The sequence below is a fragment of the Pristis pectinata genome, chromosome 2 (assembly GCF_009764475.1).
Source record: "Pristis pectinata isolate sPriPec2 chromosome 2, sPriPec2.1.pri, whole genome shotgun sequence".
Lineage (NCBI taxonomy): Eukaryota > Metazoa > Chordata > Chondrichthyes > Rhinopristiformes > Pristidae > Pristis > Pristis pectinata.
The window spans coordinates 92,197,537-92,217,227 of NC_067406.1; the positions used below are offsets into that span (position 1 = coordinate 92,197,537).

At 39.8% G+C, this 19,691-nt stretch overlaps 1 protein-coding gene across 2 annotated transcripts in view; it reads left to right on the forward strand.

The window, feature by feature from the left end:
* Positions 1-19,390, forward strand: part of sec24d (SEC24 homolog D, COPII coat complex component) — a 128,789-nt gene extending 109,399 nt beyond the window's left edge. Inside the window, exons 21-24 of one of the 2 annotated variants that reach the window (XM_052010332.1) lie at positions 6,650-6,829; positions 8,482-8,673; positions 10,265-10,354; positions 15,658-19,390. In XM_052010332.1, coding sequence (XP_051866292.1) covers positions 6,650-6,829; positions 8,482-8,673; positions 10,265-10,354; positions 15,658-15,798 — 603 coding nt within the window. In that variant the 3' untranslated portion in view covers positions 15,799-19,390. The remainder of the gene's footprint in view (positions 1-6,649; positions 6,830-8,481; positions 8,674-10,264; positions 10,355-15,657) is intronic. The other variant, XM_052010333.1, reaches the window with a different exon arrangement.
* The last annotated feature ends 301 nt before the right edge of the window (positions 19,391-19,691 follow it).

Consider the following 19,691-nt stretch of genomic DNA (forward strand, 5'->3'; position numbering starts at 1 on the left):
CTGGATCCAGAAGATGTGGACACACATGCATCTCCTGGATCTATCTAACGTCACCTTGCTTCAGCTGCTAAGTTTCTGGAAGCCCAGAAAATCCAGCCAACAGGTTAAGTTTTACATGGCCGCTGTGCCGCCCATTAAGCTTAAATAGGAGACACAGTGGTGCAGCTGGTAGAGTTGCTGCCTCACAGCTCCAGTGATTTGGGTTCAATCCTGACCTTAGGTGCTGTCTGTGTGAAGCTTGTACATTCTCCCACTGATTGTGTGCATTTCCTCCAGGTGCTCCAGTTTCCTCCCACATGCCAAAAGTGTGTGAGTCAGTTGGTTATTTGGCCACCGTAAGCTGTCCCTAGTGTGTAGATAAATGGTAGGATCTGGGGGATGTTGATAGAAATGTGGAAAGAATAAAATAGGTTGTGGTAGGATTGGGGTAAAAGTGGGTACTTGATCGTCGGCATGGTGGGCTGAAGGGCCTGTTTCCATGCTGTGTCTATCTATGGTTTTATAATTGTATGGTAGCTGAATAAGAGGCAAGAGGACTCATTATAGTGTTTAAGTGACCAACCAGCATCTGCAAGTTGTTTAGTTACCCATGTCTGATTATTGGGAAGGTTAGGTTTGGCTCTTCAGTATTTTTAAACTTTTTTTTACATCATCTAACCCAAACTCACCCATTTTTTGGTTGGGTGTTTAAAAATCCCTTATCATCTTCCTGATTAAATGGTGTACCAGCCATGCCCTCATGGAGGTTTCAGTTGATAATAAAATGGATCAATAAAACAAAGAACACATGCTAAAATATTTATAGAGTGATTAAGCCTGATTTATAATACATGTGATAGAATAAGAGATGCATTGTGGAGTAATGCTTTTGTGATCAATTAATATCCAATGAAACGCAATATTTCTTCTGATTGGTAAATTGATTTTTTATTATTATATGTACCGTACAGTGAAAAACCTTGTTTTGCATGCAGATCATTTCATCACATCAGTACATCGAGGTAGTACAAGGGAATAGCAATAACAGGATGCAGAATAAAGCATTACAGTTCAGTGCAATGCAGGCAGACGGTAAGGTGCAACACCATGGCGAGGTAGATAGTGAGGTCAAGAGTCCATCTTATTGTACAAAATTGTGAGCCTTGGGATGAGATTGAGAGATTAGAATATGGATTAGAAGAGTCATAGAGGCTGGGGAGTAGGCATATTCAGTGAGGATGGATTAGGAGACTGGGGCTGGTCCTCGAGAGTGGGGAGGAATGTTGTAAAGGTTGAGAAGATTGACAGGCCATAATGAAGGAAAAAGGAAGAATTATGGAAGGAAGGGAGGGGTAGTTGGGTTGAGATCAAATATGGGGGATGGGTTAAACAGACAAGCTGGATCCAGAAGATAGGCGAACATGCGTGTATCTCCTGGATCTATCTAACCCCACCTTCCATCAGCTGCTAAGTTTCCTGAAGCCCAGAAAATCCCCCAGATTGTTGACAACGTACAGGAAATAGTTAAGACAAAATATTATTTTGTGTATGTTGGTTGACCAGCTGTTGTTTATTTGTTTCTGATTATTTTATTCCATCAAGAACTGACAGTTTTATTGAGGACAAGTTAAAGAGGAAAGTGAACGCATGTTCAGTGAGGACTTTTCTCCAAGCTCAGAGAGTGTCTATATTGATAACGCAAGCCTTATATTAGATTTTCTTTCTGTTCATTTAACTAGAAACATTAAGCAGTCCCTCTGGAGACAGGAGACCCTCCCTACCCAGTTTTTGTGTTCTATCCAGGCAATACTTTGAGTCCCTGTAATAAAGGTGATTGATGTGCTGTAGACATTCTTGATATGACCGAGCCCATTACTGCAGCAGGTTGTAAAAATTATTGCAGATTGAGATGGCCACCAGATTAACTTTGTCTTAAACATGACATCTTTGTCGCAAAGGAAGCTTTGATTGGATCTTTGAGCTTTAAATCATATTTCATGAAGGTTAGTTACTTGCTAAAATGTTATGACCTTGAAACTCCATGGGGCTCTCTTAGTCTCATGCCATAATAATCTTAGTTGTCATCCACTCTTCCATTAAGGCCTCCAGGTAAGTTCTAGAGAACCTGAAGACTGGTTTCTGACACTACTTGCGTTTTACAACAGTAAAAATCAGTTGTGCAAATAAAGTGAATGCAACTTTCCTTTAAAAGGTTCACCTCCACTTTAAGAAGGTCTCTGGTGACGCTCTGGTTATTACACTTAGAAAGTAGATAGGTTTCTCTTTTCCAGCTTGATTGTGTGGGACATCTGCCAGTCAAATATACATGAGGCCTAGGAACTAAAATTGGTTGGTCTTGAAATCCTGGGGAGCATGTGTATTGGAATTGTCTTGCCAAGTTAAAGTTAACATCTCATGCTTCTTAGAAACATAGAAAACCTACAGCACAATTCAGGCCCTTCGGCCCACAAAGCTGTGCTGAACATGTCCCTACCTTAGAAGTTACTAGGCTTACCCATAGCCCTCTATTTTTCTCAGCTCCATGTACCTGTCCAAAAGTCTCTTAGAAGACCCTATCGTATCCGCTTCCGTCACCGTTGCTGGCAGCCCATTCCACGCACTCACCACTCTCTGATTAAAAAACCTACCCCTGACATCTCCTCTGTACCTACTCCCCAGCACCTTAAACCTATGTCCTCTTGTGGCCACCATTTCAGCCCTGGGGAAAAGCCTCTGACTATCTACCCGATCAATGCCTCTCATCATCTTATATACCTCTATCAGGTCCCCCCTCATCCTCCGTCACTCCAAGGAGAAAAGGCCAAGTTCCCTCAACCTGCTTTCATAAGGCATGCTCTGCAATCCAGGCAGCATCCTTGTAAATCTCCTCTGCACCCTTTCTATGGCTTCCACATCCTTCCTGTAGTGAGGCGACCAGAACTGAGCACAGTACTCCAAGTGGGGTCTGACCAGGGTCCTATATAGCTGCAACATTACCTCTCAGCTCCTAAATTCAATTCCACGATTGATGAAGGACAATACACCATATGCCTTCTTAATCACAGAGTCAACCTGTTCAGCTGCTTTGAGTGTCCTATGGACTCGGACCCCAAGATCCCTCTGATCTTCCACACTGCCAAGAGTCCTACCATTAATACTATATTCTGCCATCATATTTGACCTACCAAAATGAACCATTTCACACTTATCTGGGTTGAACTCCATCTGCCACTTCTGAGCCCAACTTTGCATCCTATCTATGTCCCGCTGTAACCTCTGACAGCCCTCTATACTATCCACAACACCTCCAACCTTTGTGTCATCCACAAACTTACTAACCCATCCCTCCACTTCCTCATCCAGATCATTTATAAAAATCACGAAAAGTAAGGTTCCCAGAACAGGTCCCTGAGGTACACCACTAGTCACCGACCTCCATGCAGAATACGACTCTTCAACAACCACCCTTTGCCTTCTGTGGGCCAACCAGTTCTAGATCCACATTGCAATGTCCCCTTGGATCCCATGCCTCCTTACTTTCTCAATAAGCCTTGCATGGGGTACCTTATCAAATGCCTTGCTGAAATCCATATACACTACATCTACTGCTCTCCCTTCATTGATGTGTTTAGTCACATGCTCAAAAAATTCAATCAGGCTCGTAAGGCAGGACCTGCCCTTGACAAAAGCCATGCTGACTATTCCTAATCATATTATACCTCTCCAAATGTTCATAAATCCTGCCTCTCAGGATCTTCTCCATCAGCTTACCAACCACTGAGGTAAGACTCTCTGGTCTATAATTCCCTGGGCTATCTCTACTCCCTTTCTTGAATAAGGGAACAGCAACCACAACCCTCCAATCTTCTGGAACTTCTCCCGTCTCCATCGATGATGCAAAGATCATTATCAGAGGCTCCGCAATCCCCTCCCTCACCTCCCACAGTAGTCTGGGGTACATCTCATCCGGTTCCAGCGACTTGTCCAACTTGATGCTTTCCAAAAATTTTAGCACCTCCTCCTTCCTAATATCTACATGCTCAAGCTTTTCAGCCTGCTGCAAGTCCTCACTACAATCACCCAGATCTTTTTCCCAAGTGAATACTGATGTAAAGCATTCATTAAGTACCTCCGCTATTTCTTTCCGATCCATACACACTTTCCCACTGCTGCACTTGATAGGCCCTATTCTTTTGCATCTTATCCTCTTGCTCTTCACATACTTGTGGAATGCTTTGGGGTTTTCCTTAATCCTGCCCGTCAAGGCCTTCTCATGTCCCCTTCTGGCTCTCCTAATTTCCTTCTTAAGCTCCTTCCTGTTAGCCTTATACTCTTACAGATCTTTAACGTTACCTAGCTCTCTGTACCTTTTGTAAGCTTTTCTTTTCCTTTTGACTAGATTTATTATAGCCTTTGTACACCATGGTTCCTGTAGCCTCTCGTGACTCCCCGTCTCATTGGAACATGCCTATGCAGAACTCCACACAAATATCACCTGAAATTATTCTTTTAGTTTGAGAGGACCTCAGTATGGTAATTACTTACCCACATAACTTAATGTTAGCCTGAACCCGAAAATATTTCATTCTAATACATGAGTGTAGCGTTGTTATTTAAGCTTGTTTACATGGCTTTGTTACAAACACATTGCTTGTGCTGTAACACTGTGATTTTGAGTAGATTTCATCAATATCAGAGAAACCAAGCAATTCAATTACCAATTAAACTAGAAGGGGCATAAGAAAATTTAACCAATATCCATGTAGCAAAATATTTATCTCAGATCTTAGTCTAAGATCTGTTTCATTACATTCATCCTCTTAAATTAGGATACAAAATGTGGTTCATGTCTAATTGCAGTAATGGCAAACATAAAGACGACAAACAACTGAGAAACTCTAACTGCAACAAATGACTTTAATTATTTCAATTTGTAAAATAATCCTGTAGTCCACCAAAGAAAATTTAACACATTTGTCACATTCTTGTTTTTCTGCCTCCTCTGTGGAAAATGTTCTGATGATATTGGGTAAACTCAACGAGTTTCTGTCCTTATAAGGGCACGACATCGGTTCCTGCTGCAGGGAGCTGGAATCAGAGTTATCCTATTCCATATACAGAATTGTTTGCTTAACCATTGAAGGAAGTGGAATGTGAAGAAGAAACATTAACTTAAAACTAGCATGCTCCCTTCAGGTGAAATAATCAAAGGGGACAGTCTTGAGCAATTTCACTGTTGACAAGTCAGAGATTGAATCACTTTGAAATGTAATAACATATCTGATAAATCTTACTGATTGTGCAAAACAATGACTAGTGGTTTGAAAGTATTCTTTTATTAATTCTGAAAAAAGACACAATAAATGATATGTTGTTTGTTTCCAGTGAGTCCAAAGTAAGGTTTTGTACGACTAGTTTTAATCCATGGATAAGGTACTGAATCCAGTCTTTAAGACATTCACATTCACTCAATCAAATTACTCTGCATAGGCCTAAAATGCTTTAGATCTTCTGATCAAAGCAATGATTCACAATTACATTGACGCTTCAATTACATTTTACAATAAGCAATTAACATTTCTCCTTGAATGTTATTTTCAGTAATGAGGAGGATGTTTAAACATAGTAACATAAAATCATTACCAACAGTTACAATATAGAACTTAATTGGACTTAATGACAATATTTTTTTCAATTAGTATTATACATAATCTGCTAGATATAATATTGAGCTGAATTCCATTTTCAATTTTGAAAGAGAGTTTAATTCATTTATTAGTTCCTTCTGTGGCATGTTAATCACCCAGTTAACATGCTCTAGACCTTTCAATTCAAAGTATTTTCTGATAGGCATGAATTGAAGGAACTATCAATTAAAAGTAAAAAGAATGAGGAGGTTTATATTTGAGGACACCATTACCTCTGTGGCTTCAGCCATGCACCTAGCCATGATCTCAGCCATGGCCATTCTAATGATGAACAGCACTGCCTCTTCCTTGAGGTAAGATATACTAGGCAAGGGTGAAGCAAAGCGCCCTCAGATTGTCCCGGTGTAGACAAGTTGCAGTTCATGATGAAAATGAGCTAGTTTGGACCAGAAAACTGAAACTGTTGCAGAAGTAGGTGGGAAGAGGCTGGATTTACAGAGAAAGAATAACGTCAAGATAGGAAGAATTATGTTCTGTGGGACAGAAACAAGCTGAAGTGATGGTTCTTCTGAACCATCCAGAAAAACCTTTCTCGTCATCCTATTTGTCCTCCACAGTACTTGACTTTTCCTGATCCCAACTAGCTTGTGGATCTTTGAGAGGAGGAGGAAATGAGCTCTGCATGTTTTGAGGGGTGACAAGGTTGGAGGCTGTGGCTGTATATTTTGTAGCCAGACATGAAGGTGCTTTTCATTTTCCCTGTTCATGTTCCACAGTATACCAGCAGGCTACTTTCAAATCATGTACTCGACAGTCTTGGATAGACTTCTAAACACTTGTCTTTGCTAATACAGAATGTTAAAAATATACTGTAGCATGCAGGCAGATATCATTCTATTTCTCATGACATGTATTAAATCTATATTGTGCAGTAATTATTGCTCAATTAACTAAAAATAGAAGTCTGTGCTCTCGTGCAAAAGGTGCCATTTATTCAAGGATGTTTTTGTGTTGTCTGTCAGCTCATCCTTCCAGAGGCCATGAAGTTGTTGCCCGTCTACATGAACTGTCTCTTGAAGAGTTACGTTTTACTCGGGAGCCCAGACATTCCGACAGATGAGAGAACCTTTCAGCGGCTGCAGGTTACTTCTATGGATGTGGTTGGCACACAATCCTTTTTCTACCCAAGGCTTGTACCCATCGTAAGTTAAGGGTTTCATCTAAACTACTAGGATGTCTTATTCCATCCACAGGAAAGCCTCTCTGCGAAATGAGTTGCTTGGAATTCACATAGCTAGCATCATTCTATTGAAAATCAATCTCTCAGGACACCTCTAATCCTCACAATTCCCTGGTAGAGGACCCAATCATCCCCCCCACCACACCACCTCCTTGTCACAAAGCTGATTACAGTCGCTGACACCCAGCATTAAAACTTCCAGACTCTCCCTTCCCACCTTCCATCACCCACCCACTTCCCCAAGCCCTGACCGTAGGACCCAATCAGTCCAGACACCTCACCAACTACTCCCCTCCCCCCAGCAGACTTCTGCCCTCAATCAGTCATATAAATCTCCCATCCTCACCCACCGATCCTGTCAGGAGCCAAGAGCTACTCTTCATCCTTACCTTGCCAGCCCAATCCACCAACACTGAACCTACCCTTTGTCCCAGCCAACACATTCTTGAATATGAAAATCTGAAGTGCCACCTCAGCTTTCTTGGGTGCGACTTAGATTTGCAGAGGGACCTAGACCCAACACGGTCATTAGTCAACTCCTACAACACCAGTCTAGCACTGGGCACACTTCTTCAAGTAAACAATTCTTATGTGATTTTGTGCTATTATGATGTTTGGAGCTTCCCACAGTAACAATAGGGATGAAATAAAGCTGTATTTACTTGTAGTAGCAAATACTATCCAACACTAAAGTTATGATAGATTGTATTAGATATGGTCAGTTTTCATTATTGTTTGACCTTGAGTAACAAGCTAGAAAAACAGTTTATCTCTAGTTATTTTTAATTCTAGGATCATTTGAAGGAAGCCAACCAATCTGTCAAAATGCACAAGCTTTCCATAATGTCATAAATAAAGTTAAAATAATAGTGTTTCTGTTCAATTTCTGTCACGATGCAATTCTAGGTTTATATAGTAGCCAATAAAATGAATACTTCAAAAGAAAAAAATCATCAAACATGTGGCGGAATCATAAATATTGGAAAATGTCTCATCATCTGTTAATATTTTCTTGTACAAGCTATATCAATACTGAAGTTACTGATGTTACTTTTATTGTGGTGCAGGAAACCAAAGTGCTCAGCAGCAGTGTGTAGGCTTTGTTGAGGGGTGGGGAAGGTAGTGAAGATTCCTTAGAATGACAACCTAGACTAATGGGGATAAATTATGAGAATGGGGTTGCATAGACTGGGCTTCCAATCTGTGAGTAAAGTATACGAAAGGTATGCTTAAGACTATTTAAGCAGCTGAAAGACCAGACGGTGAAAAACAATTTCCCTTAGTAAGGAAATTTGAATCAAGGGCACACATCCTTAAAGTTATATCAAGATAAACTTTTCATACAAAAGTAAATAGAAATTCGGAACATTTTATCTCAAAAAAAACTTTGTAATTAGAGGGTTAATTTAAAAAAAATTCAAAATGAGGTCAATAGTCTTTTTCTTAGACAAGGTTATTATGGAATATGGAACCGAGTTAGCTAAATATAGTTAAACTACACTTCAGCAGCAATTCCATTTAACGGTGGAGTGGACTCAGGAGGCTGAATGGCCTCCTCTTGTTCCAGTGTTTCTAGACAATGACACAGCTGAACACTTGTCTGTTTCTTAACAGCACAAGATGGATGTAAACAGCGAGGAGATTCCTGCAGCTGTCCGTTGCTCAGAGGAACGTTTAGCAGATGGAGGAATATTTTTATTGGCAAACGGAATAAATATGTTTCTGTGGCTGGGACTGAACTCACCACCTGAACTAATTCAAGGCATCTTTAATGTACCCACCTTTGCACATATCAACACAGACTTGGTGAGTAATGTATGAAAAGTTATTAAACATATGTGACATAACTAACAAAAAGTTCTTCATCCCTCCCTCGCTGGCTGAGCCAAATTATATTCTTGGGAAGAGCCTATTACAAAGATAAAGTGTAAGAACTTTAATAATACTTGTAGGAGTTTGGTCAAAATGTGTCTATGTGCTGAAAATGTATAATTTTAATCATTGATGCAGTGGCTTGGAATTTCCTTGGAGTGCTCTCACCCCCCACCATACGCTGACCAAAAAGTATGGAAGAAATCCCTTTAACTCACATAAACAAAATTAATCTGCAATTTCAGCAGCCTTACTTTGGCAGAGTGGGAGCAGTTCAGAGGAAATTCCATGCCAATATGATTATAAGTCCCTTGACATCTTTGGTTCAGCTGAGTTCTCGTTATAACCATCACTCTCCAAATGTCATTGTTTCATCCGAGTTCCTGTCCATGTGCATGCTCTCATGAACAAAACTTTGCCCCTTAACTAATCCAGCAGTAAAATGGAATATTGGTGATAGTCCCTCAACTTGCATACCCATGATTTAACGTGAATGGTGACACACAGTGCTTCGTAGAAAACTAATAAGGAATGGAGACGTTGAGCTGGGAGAGGAAAATTAGAGTTGATTGAGAGCTTGGAAAGTTGTAATTTAAGAATTAATTTAAAGGAAGGCAGAGAAGTAGACAATTCATACTCATCCACATTTGCCTGGAAAAGTTGGTGGGTCTGCCTTGGGTGTTTGCAACAGTTTGATGGTTTTCTGTTGCTGTTGATGGTACTGGTTTCTACTGCCCCTGCCCCCTCCCCAGGCTTACTTAATTAACGTTTCACATTGATATCTGATCTCTTTGGATTACCAGGCTAATAACATTACCCCTACTCTACTGTACCCTGATTCTCACAAAACATTCAGGGGTGCAAGTATTCTGGATGAGCTGAAATTATTAGCCTTTAGCGGCTGAAGAAACACATCGAGTGACCTGTCTTCCTTCCTTGTAATTTTTTTTTATTTCAATGCCTCTTTTATTGACACCAGTATTTAGATTGCTAAACTGGAGAGAATATATTGCACTCACATGACAGGAAGGCTGTACAAGTGTCTCATGGACACAGGAGGGAAACAATAGGGAAGTTTCTCTTTTCCTGGAGAAATTATCTTGCTTTTATTGGGGGAAGTTGCAGTTGTTTCTGTTCTGTCTGTTCTTTTAAACAGACTGTTTATTGAGTAAAGTAATTGAACAATAGACTACATGCCCTGAATTATATGCCCTGCCCTTCCAACCCATTGGCTGGTACAGTCTTGTCAACAAATAATCTGTTCAAAACAGTACAAAACTTCAAAAGACTGCCATTGTCTGAAAACATCCAACCATTTGAGATACAGGAGTGTGTGATGGAAAGCTTTACGTTGTCCTTGCTATAGCTTTTCATTTCAGATTTTTGTCTTGTGCAGTGTAAAGAGAAGTAATGATTAACACTAAAGTGAGGAAGGAAATGGTGGGCGGAGGATCAGTTTGACAATAGATAATCACCTGGAAAATCTACTTAACAATTTGACCTTTGAATTTTCACTTCTTTGCAGACATCATTACCCGAACTGGACAACCCATATTCAAAGAAGATTAGGATGATCATTGATGATATAAGAAGCCAGAGCCCTTATTCCATGAAAGTAAGCAGAAATGTTAAAGACTTTTTTTTTCCAGATATCTCATAATTATTGATTTTCTTATTCCAACTGATTGATTGTTTTAATTGTGCCAATGTGACCACATATGTCATTTGAGACTAACCTTGCATTAACTGAAAGATCACTCTATCTGTTAGTGCAGGCTTACACTACACCCAAAGGTGTAAATTGCAACAAGGCGGAGCCAATACTAGCCAACTAAACTGCTCTTCCAAATCCAGTCAGGTCCTTTATTAAAAAAAGTAGTCTGGAATCATTTGGCATCATTGGCCTCAAATGTAATTATAACATGCCTGAGTAGAGAAGCCAGTGTAGACTCCTCACCAGATGAAGACGTCTGGAAGCTGATAGCTATTCAAGATAAACTTTTTGCTTTCTTTGAGGATCAGGAATAAAAGGAATGTTTAAGTCTCACCCAGTCTGGACCCCTGACTTCCCTGAAATGTGACACATTTAGCTTGCTGCTGAGGGAGGCCCAATTTTCTGTAACCTTGCAGTTTCCCACCCAAGGTGGCCTCTTAATGAAGTGATTGGATTCCTATGATCTTGAACTTTCGTTGGAGACGTGCTAAGGATTAAATTTGACTCCTCAAAGATGGTAATATAAAGACGTACGGGTAGGTTAATTTGGGTTTAAAATGGGCGGCGCGGACTCGTTGGGCCAGAAGGGCCAGTTACCACACTGTAAGTAAAACTTTAAAAAAATTTTAAAAAATTTTTTAAAAATACAAATTAATTGTCTATGTCCCACAACTGAAATAAGTGCTTAATTTGTGTACCTGATTTTGACTTGTCCCCAAATGGTTAAAACCACGTGCAGACAGTATAATGAGAGTCAACTATACCTATCTGTCCTGCTCTCTTCCCATCTGAGCCTATTTGCTACATTAAGTAGATGAGCAGGATACACAAAGGATGTTGAGGAATCTTGTATTATTTGTGCAGATCCGTCCCAATGTCATGAGACCTAAGCGGGGGAAATGTCAGCTTTCTTACTGGGAAAAATCTGTCAGGAGGCAGATCCTAGCGGAAAGCTCAGAAGATAATGATTATTTAATCCCTCAGGTTTACCTGGGGGTCAGGAATTTCAGGATGTTCCTCCAGGCTTCATGTGGCTCACTTGTCATGTTTTCACCTGGATTATGGGCTAGACCCAGCCTCCCAACCTGCCACTCCGGCCTCCCTCCCAGTAAAGGCCCTGCATATGTAGCCTCCTTAGCAGCCAAAGACATGGTCCTTGCCTGTGGCCTCCAGCCATATGTTTGCATTCCACTTCGTTGTCCAGCCTGTGAGTCAACCCTCTAGCAAGTGGGAGTCTGCCATAGTTTATTTAATGCTCCTTTATTCCCATTAATATCATGCTAGGGTATTTTTTAGACACCTCCTAAATTCAGTTTCATGTTTCTTCCTGCTGTAAGAGTATGTGCCTTTGGCATTATTTTCTCTGTTCTTCCATCATTGTCAGAAGCATTGACAGAAAGTGGCTTATTCAGGTGTAGGATCCGAACAGAGTAACTTATGTTCCGAACACATTGAGGTAAATCGTGTTGAGAGCACATAAGCGAGTGCTCAGGTGAACCTCAAAACATAGGTTAGTCTTCTCCATGCATCACAAACCTGGGATGTCCCAGTACAAGTTTCTGGGGATCAAGGGGCTCATTTCCTACCTGCTGACTGTTAAGCTGTAATAAGTCTGGCTGTGCTCTGACCCGTCAAAAACCTGATCATAAGCTTGGTTAGTAACAGATCATGAAAGAAAATTTTACTAATGTTCAGCTGGTTTAGAAACACAAAGTGCAGAACATTACCTTAGATTTCTTGGACCACAGAGTAGCATTGCTGTGCATATAATAACAATTCAACTTCCTGCTGCCTCGTTTAGTGCTTACATCAGGAAGTGATGATGAGAAATTAGTCCTATCAAACAGAGGATCTTCATCATTCAAAATAAAACGTAAAATGTTAATTGAATATTTACAGCTGCTTTTCTGTAAGCATTCTTTCTGCTTGCAATCCCTCACCATGGCTAGCTGACCAATTTTTGGATGTGTCATGTGGGAGAGGTGCTGAGTCAGCAATTGACACTTCTCCACACTGAGTGGGGCTGTTGGTGGGAGCACCTCTGCAATTCCTAGTAATTTGTTTGAACATTATTGTTGGAGGCAGTGGTCACATATCGGTCAGTCCCCTCATTGTTATTGTCATATGTTCTACTTGTACAAGTAGTAAGGAAATAAACTTGTTTTGGAATGGGAGGTGAGTGAAATTTTCCAGGTCCAGAAGTTTTCTGACACTTGGGAAATGCTTTGTACAGAATAGATTAGGCCTTGCAAAGTCTTTTCTCCACTTGCTCCTCCAGGGCCTATAGGAGATCTGCAGAGGAAAGAGAGGTCCAGAGGTGGGGAGAAAAGGAGGTGTCAATATGGAGGTTAGCAGAAATTGGGATCTCAAGGCATCACGAGAGAGGGCATGATGGGCTGCTGTAGGGAGGGGTGGTAGGAGTGTTCTGGTCACAAGCAGGTTAAAAGATTTGAGAGTGTTAGATATCTTGGAATGCAAAGCAGTGGATCAATCCCCAGGACTGGATGAGATCTATCCTAGAATACTATGGGATGCAAGAAAGTGGATGGTTGGGGCCCTAAAGGAGATTTTTGTATCTTCATTAGCCACGAGTGAGGTACCAGAAGAATATAGGATAGCTAATGCAGTTCCTTTGTTAAAGAAGGGCAGCAAGGATAAACTGGGTAACTACAGGCTGGCGAATCTTATGTCAGTGTAGGGGAATTATTGGAGAAAATTCTCAGACAGGATTTATGTACATTTGCAAAGGCAGGGTCTGATAAGGGATAGTCAGCACAGCTGGTGCAGGGAAATTGTATTTCACTAATTTGACTGAGATTTTTTCAGGAGGTAACTAAAATGATTGAAGGCAGGGCAGTAGATGTTGTCTGCATGGACTTAGTAAGGCACTTGACAAGGTCCTGCATGGTTGGCTGATCCTGAAGGTTAAGGGATGTGGGATCCAAGATGAGCTGACTAATTGGATCCAAAATTTGCTTGGTGATGGGAGGCAGAGGGTAGTGGTGGAAGGATGTTTTGTTTGGTGGTCTGTGACCAGTGGTGTACTGCAAGGATTGCTGCTGTGACCTTTGGTATTTGTGCTATATGTTAATGAATTGGTATTGATTTATTATTGTCACTTGTACCAAGGTACAGTGAAAAACTTGTCTTGCATACCAATTGTACAGGTCAATTCATTACACAGCGCAGTTACATTGAGTTAGTACAGAGTGTGTTGATGTAGTACAGGTAAAAACAATAACAGTACAGAGTAAAGTGTCACAGCTAGAGAGGAAGTGCAGTGCAGGTAGACAATAAGGTGCAAGGTCATAGCAAGGTAGGTTGTAAGGTCAAGAGTCCATCTCATCATATAAGGGAACCGTTCAATAGTCTTATCACAGTGGGATAGAAGCTGTCCTTGAGCCTGGTGGGACGTGCCCTCAGTCTCCTGTATCTTCTGCCTGATGGGAGAGGAGAAAAGAGAGAATGACCTGGGTGGGTGAAGTCTTTGATTATGCTGGCTGCTTCACCAAGGCAGCGAGAGGTATAGACAGAGTCCATGGAGGGGAGGCCGGTTTCTGTGATGCGCTGGGCTGTGTCCAACACATCACTGATACTGCACAATTCTCTACAGTTTCTTGCAGTCCTGGGCAGAGCAGTTGCCATACCAAGCCATGATGCTTCCAGATAGGATGCTTTCTTGGATGTGAATGTAGGAGATTTCATTAGTCACTTTGCAGGTGATACAAAATTGGTGGTGTTGTCGGAGTGAGGAAGGTTACCTAAGGTTGCAGCAGGATATAGATCAGATGGAAAGTTGGACTGAGCATTGGCAGATGGAATTTAATGCCAACAAGAGCATTTTGGGAAGTCAAATAGGGTTAGGACAAATGTAGTAAATAGTAGGGTACTAAGGAATGTTGATGACCAGAGGAACCTTGGCATTCAAGACTAATGTTCCTTGAGAGTGGCAACACAGGTAGATAGGGTGGTGAAGAAGGCACATTGCATGCTTGCCTCCAATAGTTGGGAAATAGAATATAAAAGTTGGGACGTTAACTCGCAACTTCACAAAACACTGGCAAAGCTGTACTTGGTCACCACACTATAGTAAGGATGTGATTCCACTGGAGAGAGTGGAGAGAAGATTCACTAGGATGTTGCTTGGATTGGAGGACTTTACTTATGGGGAGAGATTGGATAAACTGGGCTTGTTTTCCCTGAAGCAAAGAAAGCTGAAGAATGACCTGATAGAGATGTATAAAATTATGAGAGCCCATAGATGGGGTGGATGGTCAGGATCTTTTTCCCATGGTAGGGATATCAAAAACGAGGGCATAGGTTTCAGGTGAAAGGTAGGGGATTTGAGGGGCAATTTTTTTTTACACAGAGAGTGGTTGATATCTGGAACATGCTGCCAGAGGAGGTGGTGTGGGATCACACTGGATGTAGGTGTTAGGGAACACGGGGAGAGCCACCATAAGGGTCAAGTCCTTTATTTACTATATACCTGCCTCAATTTCATGGACTGAGCAAATACCTCTTAACGAATGCAGAATTAGGTGTCATATCTTGCAAAGGCCTCCTTGTACTTGAGTGACCTGTGTCAACCACGGGCTAAGTATGTGCCGATGAAAATCATAGATGTGCTTGGCACAGCACTGGCTGCCACTGTGCGTGTCAGGTGCATAGGGAGCCTGGATGGAATATTACTGACACCACATACTTCACAGTAAACACCCAATTGAACTTTGCAATCAGCTTTCTCAAGAAATTCTTTCATGTAGCACACTTAAATGTTGCACTGGGTCTGAGTACTTCCAGGCCATATTCCCTTTAATGTAAATAAAACTCATAGAGTTTTGAAGAAAATATGTGAAAAATCATTATTTAAATATTTACATTACATCCTTTAATGTCTGTATTTTAATTATTAGGGCTAAATTACATGGTGTATAACTATTTCCAGATCTGCTTGAAATGTCCCAAATTCTAACTTTGTTGAAAATTCTTTGTAGTTACCTCTCAGTTCTGATCTGTATGTTTCAAATTAAGCTTTCTTGATTTTATAAGCAAAAGTAACATATACTGTAACCTTTCTTTCAGAAAAATGACATTAATACTGCTGCAAGTTCATATAAGGTCACAGTTAATTAAATGAGTGTTTTCAACAAATTTTGCAACCCAGAGCTTGAGGTTTGATTTTCTCTTCTTTTCATCTACAGCTGATAATATTAAAGCAAAAAGAGAAATCAGAGGGAATTTTCAGGCAATTCCTTGTGGAAGATAAAGGGATCCATGGAGGAGCTTCTTACGTGGATTTCCTCTGTTATGTACACAAAGAAATCCGCCAACTCCTCACCTAAGACCTGCCTGCACTCATTGCAAGGAATGCCTTATCATTCAGCTTTACAGGAGAAAGGGAAAGTGAGAACTGCACAAGTTTAAATTATGCATCTTTGTATTTGCTTCACAACTATTGTTGACAGCACTAGAGTTTTCTTAAGAAGAAAACTATTTTGAACTTACCAGGAATCTAGTATTTACTGTTTTATAGTAACTCTATAGTTTTAATCAATGTAGTTGGTTTTAATGCATATAGTTTATAATGTATAGAACTGACAGTATCAGTAGTCTCAGCTGTGTATACTGTTATGTTGGATTTGAATTGCTGTTCTTTCACTGCAGTATCAAGAACCTGGGCAGTAACAAATCACAAGCTTGCTACCCAGCAATAAATCTATCAGGTGTTTTTATTTTTAAATGTTTTAACCTACCACTGAATGAGTGGTCCTGATGTGTAGCAAGGGAAAGCAGAGCAATTTAATAAGTCCTGCACCAAAACCTGTTACCAAGCAAACATCCTCTTTTAAAGTATTGATGTCAGTTGCCAAAGGTAATGGCCAACAGTTGCTGCAGATGCTCTTTATAAATCCAAGACTTTTAATATTCTAATCAAGATGTAGTGGAGTTATGGTGGACCAAAACCAGAGAATGTCTTAATTTTGATTTTTTTTAAATTTTCAGTTAATTAAATCAATCAATTCTTAGTATCAGCTCTCCTACATGAAAGTGATTAATAAGAAATAACCAAGTATTTGTACTGTTCTTCCAGTCATTTACCCCGAATATCAAAATCTTTTGTATCCAGAATTGGGCGCTGCAAGGGGAATGTATCTACTCAGCTGCCAGAGTATATACACACCTTCAACTGTGTGTCATCTTCAAAAATTATTTTCTGTAAGGGTTTTTAATAGTACTGATACCAAAGTAGAGTTAGGGAAATGTGCAAGCTACAAACCATTTCTTTCTTTCATGTATTTTTACTTAAAGGACCACAGTCCTGAATTGTCCTCTTACTGTGGGCATTTCTCTGTCTCATCAGTGTGCTTAGTCTGCCTTAAGCATTATTAATGGACATGATGCTGAGTTTACTTTGCAACAGCATTTGGTGGTGTTCAATTACGCACATTTTTATGTCAGATTTCCAGTAACGTATATACATATAGCACAATGTTTGCTTTTCTTAAGCACAATATTAAGTGATACGAAATTATTTTAGAAATAATCCTTCACCAGAGCATAAAGTAAACATTTTTAGAGTTGAGAAGTATTGAGGTGATCTAGTTGAAACATACAAAACCTTTGAGGCACTTGATAGGCAGGTGTTGAAAGAAAGTTTCCTCTGGCTAAAGGATCAGACACTTTTGACTGAGTCTAGAATTTTCTTTCACTGAAAGGGTAGTAAATCTTTGTCCTTCCAGGGTAGAGACCTGGGAATGCTCAATCTTTGAGGTTCTGCAAGAGAGCAGTTAATAGCTTTTTAGGATTTTAGGGGACTTGAAAGTGCAGAAAGATGGAATTGAGGTGGAAGATCAGCATTGACTTTACTGAGTGCAGAGCTGAATCAGAGGGTTACTGGTGTTCATTGCTTCTATTTTTATGCCGTAACAACAACACCTTGACTGACAATCGGTGATCACTACAAATTTCAAAGTTTAAATACCTTCAGAGAGGTGGACCTAGGGTGGTGAACAGTCAGCTCAGCGCTGTTCATTAATAATTAATGTATCCTAAAGGCAGATGTAAAATAAATTACAAAGCACTCACTAGAGTTTAGAAGAATGAGCGTGATTGGATTGAAACAAAATTCTTGTGAGAATCAAACAAACTGCAGATGCTGGAAATCTGAAATAAAAACAGAAAATGCTGGAAAAATCAAGCAGGTCAGGTGGCATCTGTGGAAAGAGAAACAGTGTTTCGGGCCTGTGACCCTCTTTTTCTCAGTTCTCCTAGAGATACGTAGGCACCTATTCTATTCACATCTGCCAACTCAAGTCCATCTCTAATCCATGCAGCCAATAAATTCAACAGTTTTCCTCCAATCTATTGATTTAAAAAAAATACCTTAGTAAGTCGTGATCCAATTTTGGAAAGTGGCCTTACGTTTAATTAGGTATTAGGTTTGTGATTTGCTTGTTTAATATCTTCTTTAAAACCAGTGCCTTGGATGACGTCAGGGTGCCCTTATGTGCAGAATGAATATGAATGACACACATTTCAGTGCCCATTTTTTTTGTCTGAAACCCGTGCTGCTTAATGTGGTTTCAAGCCTCTTTGCCTTTTCAACAACTATAAGGCAAACTGGAAACTCAGGAAAGGCAGAGATTGCCCCCATTTTCTGAGGAGTTTCACAAGTCTGTTACTGGAGTTAGGTAGAGGTCAGTTGGAACTCTTGAGAAATTTCACCCCCAGCTGAATGGTGCCTGAAATTCGGTGCTCATAGGTTTCAGTGACAAATTGCAAATATTCAATGTAGACGAGTAGGACAGAAAATACGTTGTTTCAATGCTTCACTAGAAGCAACTGCAGATTGTAGAATGAGAGCTGGTGTTACAGTCGTCTCCAACCAGAACTTGGTTTTAGTGAGCAGAAAGCCTTATAATTTCTGCTTTACTATCAGGCACTTGATTCAATACATCTTTTTAAATAGCAGAGCAAACAATAATGGCAATGAAATATATAAAAACAAATACAAACCACATTAAAATGTTAAGGAGCTGAATTAAAGATAATTTTCATTTGTGTTACATCAAAGAGGTTTAAAAAAAACTATTTAGGGGAGCGGTGGAAGAGAGTAGACGTTGCTTGTTAGTGAAATCCTGTATCACCAGTTAAGCAATTATCTGTTGTCTGTGGTTGACAAGAGGGAAGCAACAGGTTGTAAAAATCAGAGATTATATTAATTGTTCTTTGGTTATTGCTTCAATCAGTTTTGTATCACGCCATCATAGATCATTTGTCTGTGATGATGCAGCTCAGTACACAAAACATGAACTGATGAAGGCTAATGGTAAATTATTTATGGAATTTGTCAAAAGGTTGGAAACTCAAACAAATTATCAAGCTTGTAGTTCTTAGCAACAAGCCCACATTCATTCATGGCCATCAGTAGGTGACCAAGGGTTTAAAATAAGAAAATAAAATGACAGGGAAAGGCTTTTACATATTTAATATATTCAACTGATGTATTATTTTGTATTGTAATGTCCACAAAACACTCACATAATTGTGAAATCCTGTGGTATTTAATCATAAACTTTTTTGCCAAAGTAGCATTGTGCTTTAATCATCTAGAATTTTAGGCGTTGCATTTCTATTTACATACAAAAGTGGGAATATAACATAAGGCCAGATACACATTTGAAATACTTTCAATGTCTAACTTTGTAAATCCAAAAATTAGTGTTCCTTTTCATTATCGTCACTTGCAAATGTTAATTATTAGAAAAATCATTTCAACTATTTTTACAGTGAAGAGTAAGGTGAGACGTGAGAGAATAAAATACCTGCAATTCAGACCTTAACATGACTATTCTGTCATGACTTTTATTATGCAAATTTTTATGCTCTTAACTATGTGAATAAAATAGTTACAAATAAAAGTGCCTTGCTTATGAACTGTTCACCTGATTTTGTCATATAAATAAATAGCTTGTAAGTACTTTCCACATTCTCAGGCTGCCTCAAACTACTTTCTACGTGTGCCCATGGTTTTAGTTTAGATAAACAAAGCAGCAAATTTTCACACAGAGTAAGGTCCCACAATTAGAGCTGAAATAAGTTATTTAACCTGTTAATATGTGGTGCACCAGTTAAATTACCTGACTGGTAAACCAGTGACATGGACTAACAATCTAGAGAACCAAGTTCAAATCTACCAAGGCAGCTTTGGAATTTAAATACAGCTAATAATCTG